Raw genomic sequence first — 6023 nt, 5'->3', positions numbered from 1 at the left:
GTTTAAATGACCATTAAAAGGGTTGTTTTCCTATTTTTGTAATATCTACTCTTAAGTGTAATCAAGTTTTACATATAAATGCATTATGTTGACCCATTGAAAAATAAAACAAAACCCTTCTTGAGCCATGCTTTGCATGGGTCCTTCCCTATTTGAAATATTAAATAACAAACTGTAAAATAAACCAACTTAGGGAAGTTGGGCCTATGCTAGTCAAATCTGACCCATAAGGCCATCCATAACCACTAGCAAGGATTTGTAATTTTGTATCACTATCACTATCACATGAAAATTTTCATAACAAAAGGCTCGCAAACAAACAATTGAAAATACGTTACATTCTAAAAAGCAGACAGAAAACTTTTATAATTACTTGACCAAGCTATAAACAACAATTCACATTTAGAGACAAAGTGTAACATTCAAACAAACAAATTTCTTTCACTTCACATTATCAACACAATTGTAACAAAAGCCAAAAAGTTGAAAACACAACAAAGTTAAAACTTCAGAGATAAGAGCTATTGGCCATGAAAAAACACAAAGGCACTGGTTACAATATACAACGGGGATATATAAATATATACAAGTTAAAACAAAAGCCGAATCCACAATCCTTTAGCAAATAACTCCTCTAAATCCCGATAAGCAAACCCCTTTCAATCCACAGAAACAAAATGAAAGAATATTATGGAGTATGGACTTCATGAACTCAAACTATAACGGATTGACCGGTCAACCCATCCTCAAGTCTCAATGATCCATCCTTCATCAAGTTAACACTTATGCTCTTGAATCTCTCTCGAGAGTATTGTCGTGATGCCTTCCTCCAATCTGTTCCCGCTTTCATCATTGCCACGAATTCATCGTAACTAATTTGACCATCCTAAGAACAACGTTTGACCAACCGTTAGAAGTCAAAAAAAAAAATGTTAGATTATGGAGTGTTTGGGTGCGTGGAATGTTTCGAATGAATGGAATCTATCAAAAGAATTGGAATCTAAGAGCATGTTCGCTTGGTGAATTCCAAAGGAATTGGAATCTCGAACTCCATTCCATGGAGTCTTCGGTTACCAATATAACAGAATTGATCACTTTGAAAGAATCCTAGGGAACCGAATTCCGTCGATTTGGCAACCAAACACGCCATGCATTGGAATTTCAAATTCTAACTATGTTGGATTCCTCCACTTTTTATAAACCAATCATGCAAGTAGTATACTAGCTCGAAAATTTCTACATCAACTTAAATCCATCACAATTCTCATTTTCTATCCATGTGGGACAAGTTATCAGACATACCTTATCCGTATCAACTTCTTTCATGATCTCATTAAGTACGTCCATGTCTGCTTGACCCGAGTCATCTGCCAACACTTGTTCTAGCTCATTAAGCTCGATAAAACCACTTCCATCTTTATCGAAAAACATAAACGCTCTACGAAAATGCTCATCATTCTCCATCTTTTGCAAGTGAATTGTCACTGCTACAAACTCTCCGTATTCAAGTACTCCATTGCCATCAACATCAGCCTTACAAATGAACAAATGAGATACATTTTAGCACCGAATCTTAATATCCCACAACATTATTCGTATGTATAGAAATTTGGTATAGAATATATTATACCACGTCCATGAGCAATTTGATCTCGGGTTCAGCCAATTGGGATCCAACTTTCTTTAATCCGGCCCGGAGTTCATCAAATGTAACTTTCCCATCACCATCCGAGTCCATTAATGTAAACATGTCTTTAATAACTTCGACTTCTTCGATTGACAAATGTTCTGCAATCACCTACACCATCCAATGAACAAAACAAGATGTCACACATAAAGACAGATGTGACTGTGTCTAGCTGATGTGGATGAGATTAGACTCAACTCTGTGAGTCTTAGATTCTCTCTCCAACATATATAAAGATAGATGAGACTTGTCTAGGTGATGTGGATGAGATTAGACTCGACTCTGTGAGTCTTAGATTCTCTCACCAACATATATAGAGACAGATGAGACTGTCTAGCTGATGTGGAACCCTGACACTATATAACCTTCAAGAACAATGTGCACTTACCCTCAATGCTTTCTTTTTGAATCGATTCATCACAGAGAATTGCTTGAGCCTTGTCCTCACAATATCTCCCAATGGAACATTTGAAGCTTTCTTCTCGTTCACGATCCATGGATGTTCTACAAGAAAGATGAAAATGTCAATAAAGTTATGTTAACCTTGAATTTGATGTTCAAACGAACAAGCATTACAAACTTACCTAAAACTTGTTGGGAAGTTAACCGTTTCTTGGGATCCGGTTCTAACATCTGCTTAACAAGACTTTTAGCATTTTCAGAAATTTGAGGCCACGGTTCCCTCTTGAAATCAATAACACCTCGTAGAATCGACAACGCGACACCTTGTTCCGTTTCTAAAATCAAATGAAAAGGGATCAACAAAATTTAGTAAATCACAAAATTGAATCTTATTTTTGTGTTTGTAGTATTATTAATACCTGCCCAAAAGGGAGGGACCCCACATAACAATATATAAAGAATAACTCCAGCACTCCATATATCAACCTCTGGTCCATAATTTCGCCTTAGAACCTCAGGTGCCATGTAGTATGGACTACCCACAATTTCTGAAAATTTCTGACCTGAAAATAGAGGAAGTACACAAAAAGTCAAATAGTCAACTCTGAAGCCATAGAATATTCCAATGCTATGTCTTCATCACAAGTTTTGATTCAGAAAATCCGGGTGCCCCATGGATCGAACCCATGACTTGTTGGTCAAAAAGTAGCAGCTTGTCAGTGACTTGGTCTTGCCCCAAATTACGTCTTCTTACTTTGACTAATTTATACGAAAACGACATCGAAATGGAATCTAACCAATCAAAACCACCTAATCCATCATCATTCAGATCCTTTTCGAAAATACTTGATCACATCAAACTTTTAGGGCTCTGATTTGGGAATTTTGGAATAAATATAATCAAATCAAAGAATTAAGGAGAGATCAAGATCTTGGAGTTAGATCTGAAGATTTGAAATTTTGAACACCCAATTGATAAAGATTGAAACTTTAGGTTCTTAAGATGCGATTTGATATAATTCGACACTAACCCAGAAAAAATAAATTGGGATTATTGAAGTAGTTAAAGGAACTGTAATTAAGAACAAATATGAAATACCTGGCTTGAAGAATACAGAAAGTCCGAAATCGATGGCTTTTAGAGGAGAATTTTCTTTCTTATTAGCAAACAAAAAGTTCTCCGGCTTCAAGTCTCGATGAATTACCCCATGTTCATGGCACATCTTCACCACCTCCGCCACCGTCTTCGCGATTCCGGCCGCCGCACGTTCGCTATAATGCCCTCTAGCAACGATTCTGTCAAACAGCTCTCCACCCTCGCACAGCTCCATCACCAAATGAACAGCTTCATGATCCTCATATGTAGCACGAAGCTTCACTATATTTGGGTGCTCCGGTAAGGTTGACATAATCGCAACCTCTCGCCGGACGTCCTCCACGTCGACGGCGGTTCGGAGTTTTTTCTTGGAGATTGATTTACACGCGAAAGCTTGTTTTGTTTCTCTATCGGTGCAGAGGTACGTGACTCCAAACTCTCCCCGACCCAGCTCCCGGCCGAGTATGTATTTGTCGGAAATTCGGGTCCGGTGGTGGGCGAGTTGTCCGAAGTCATTCAATACCCGGATCGGTACCGGAGATTCGGCGTATGGATTGGGTCTTTGTTTGAAGTTCTTTTTCTTGCCCGGTGGAGTCGGAGGTGGTTGGTAGTGTTGGGGTTTCGGATTATCGGGTCTTAGACAGGTGGTGCAGTTGCCCATGGTGGTGGTAGGTTTTAATGGCAACCGTCGTGGTGGTGGTGATGGTTGGGAAATATAGTTATGATCGCCGGAAAATCAAGATTTGAAGAGCCGGGCATTTCACGGCATATGGAAAATGAGACCGAAGGAAAGACGCGGGGTAAGGGAAGGAAAAGGAAGTTTTCTTTTCGCTTAAAGTCAAATATATTGTTCTATTATATTTATTAATAAATTAATAATTAATTAATAATAAAATTTACAGAATTATTCTATTCATTTTATTATATTAACCATGTTTTTATTTTATATTTTTGTAATTTATAGTATCGTATAACGCCTCTGTCATAAAAGAAACTTATATATTTTTTATTGAATTATTTTACAAGCACGATTTGTTGATTATAAAAACTTTTAATTGTCTATAATCTTTATTTTGTTAATAAGAATAACTTTTTTAGATTTAGTAATTTTAACTTTAATCAATAAATTTACTTATTTTTTGCTTATTTGGATAAATGTTTGGCTAGTATTAATATATTTTTCTGAATTATAAAGTAAGTAAAATATTCTAACAGAAATAATAAAATAAATGTAAGAATATAGTTGCATTTATTCCTTAAAATTTTAGCATAAAAATTTAAATATCATTTTAAAATAAATATTATATACATTGTTTAGGAATAGTTATAATATCAATCTTCTTTAGTTATACTTATCTTGGATCATTGGTTCATACTTGTTGGCGTATGCTCGAAAGGAGGAAAATCATACTTCTTGGCAAGAACATGATGAATTTCAGCATCAATTTTTCCAAAATCACATACTACAGCCTTCAAGAATTCACAAGCCCTTTTGAAGGCAATTTTCATCTTGGGGTATTTTTTGGCATTTATTTGAAACACTAGAACTATCAAGAAGATCTCTTCGGGATTCATGCACACAAAAGTCAGCTTGACTTCTGATATACTCACTTCCTCTTCAGGTCAGGGTGTACTGGAAAAATTCACATTTCATGAATTTTCTGACCTTATAGTTTTTCACCCTGTCTGGTCTATCATTGGACCAGATGTTCTTAAACTTTCCACCGTGTTTTGCATGGAAGGGTTCAATCGTTCAAACTCCATGGGGAGTCTTTTGTCATCAGGAATGCTGATATCAAGAGGCTGAAAGATTGGGAAATACTTGGAATTTGGAGAAACTAGAATATCCCAATAGCCATTTGATGGTGGTTAAGCATAAGTGAGAATTGGTCTATAATCAGAATATAGTAGTCTTCGAGTAGGGTTTATCCATGAGTTGATCAAGGACTCGTCAAACCTAGTATCAAACCCTTTTCTTTCTAGATCTCATTCGCAAACTTAACAGCTCTCCAGCCACGTTTCTTTTGGGCTGTGGTAGGGGAGTCATCAGTGTGGTATGAAGATATTTCATCTTCCAAGTCTTTGGAGTGAGGAGAAGTTGATTGTTGAGGTGAACCCTGAGGAGTTGGATTTCTGGGAGATGACCGTGGAGTTGGTTCTTTGTTGACCTCTGCGGTTGGAGGTTGGTCCTGAGGAAGAGTTTGAAAATTTTGAACTGAAGGGGTCTTGGTCTTTAATGATTCAGAAGATGAAACTATTTCGATTCTTATCCCTCTGTTCGGATTACTATTACTTCCTCCGTTTGAGGAAGCAGGCTTCATCTGCTCCTCAAACCAATGCTTCAACTCATCAATTTTCAGAAAAGTGGCATTGAATTGTGTTTTCATCTATTCGGATACTTCTTTGTTATTGGGGATCTCTGGGTTGAAGAGGTGCTAATAAATCTCATTTGTGAGATGGAGGATTTCATCAACACTCTGTCTGGCAGTAAGTGATCATCTCAACCCCTTAATTGTTTCTTGAAGTACTGCAAGCCCTGATTCATATGCATTGTGAGTTTCCTCGACAAGCTGCTTTGAATTGTTGGCTTGAGTTTGAAGGGTTTGTTGGAGTTCGATTTTTAGCTCTTTCACTTCCTTGATGAGGTCTTCAGCCTTGGACATAAATTCCTTGTGATCAGATGTCCTTTGATTGTCGATTTTCCTGATTCCCATTTCGATCCGTAGAAGAACCATCAATGTAGTCATCTTTCTCTTGTTTCTAAGATCTCAACACGATCAATGAGTGATTGTGGGGTTGGAGTCTCAGTGCTATGCGGAGTCTTGGAAGAGACTGCAG

At 37.2% G+C, this 6023-nt stretch overlaps 1 protein-coding gene across 1 annotated transcript; it reads right to left on the bottom strand.

Moving 5' to 3' along the window:
• Window positions 1-421: 421 nt before the first annotated feature.
• LOC145043027 (calcium-dependent protein kinase 10-like) lies at window positions 422-4018 on the bottom strand. Its single transcript, XM_078991563.1, has 7 exons — window positions 3189-4018; window positions 2509-2652; window positions 2272-2424; window positions 2076-2191; window positions 1631-1798; window positions 1303-1533; window positions 422-886 (listed from the first exon to the last, which is right to left on the bottom strand). The coding sequence occupies exons 1-7, from the start codon at window positions 3844-3846 to the stop codon at window positions 713-715; spliced, it is 1644 nt and encodes a 547-aa protein (XP_078847689.1). The 5' UTR covers window positions 3847-4018; the 3' UTR covers window positions 422-712.
• Between the last annotated feature and the right edge of the window lie 2005 nt (window positions 4019-6023).

The sequence above is a fragment of the Lactuca saligna genome, chromosome 4 (genome assembly GCF_052625555.1).
Source record: "Lactuca saligna cultivar CGN05327 chromosome 4, ASM5262555v1, whole genome shotgun sequence".
NCBI lineage: Eukaryota > Viridiplantae > Streptophyta > Magnoliopsida > Asterales > Asteraceae > Lactuca > Lactuca saligna.
Note: the sequence above shows the minus strand (reverse complement) of the source record. Positions and strands in the feature narration are given on the sequence as shown.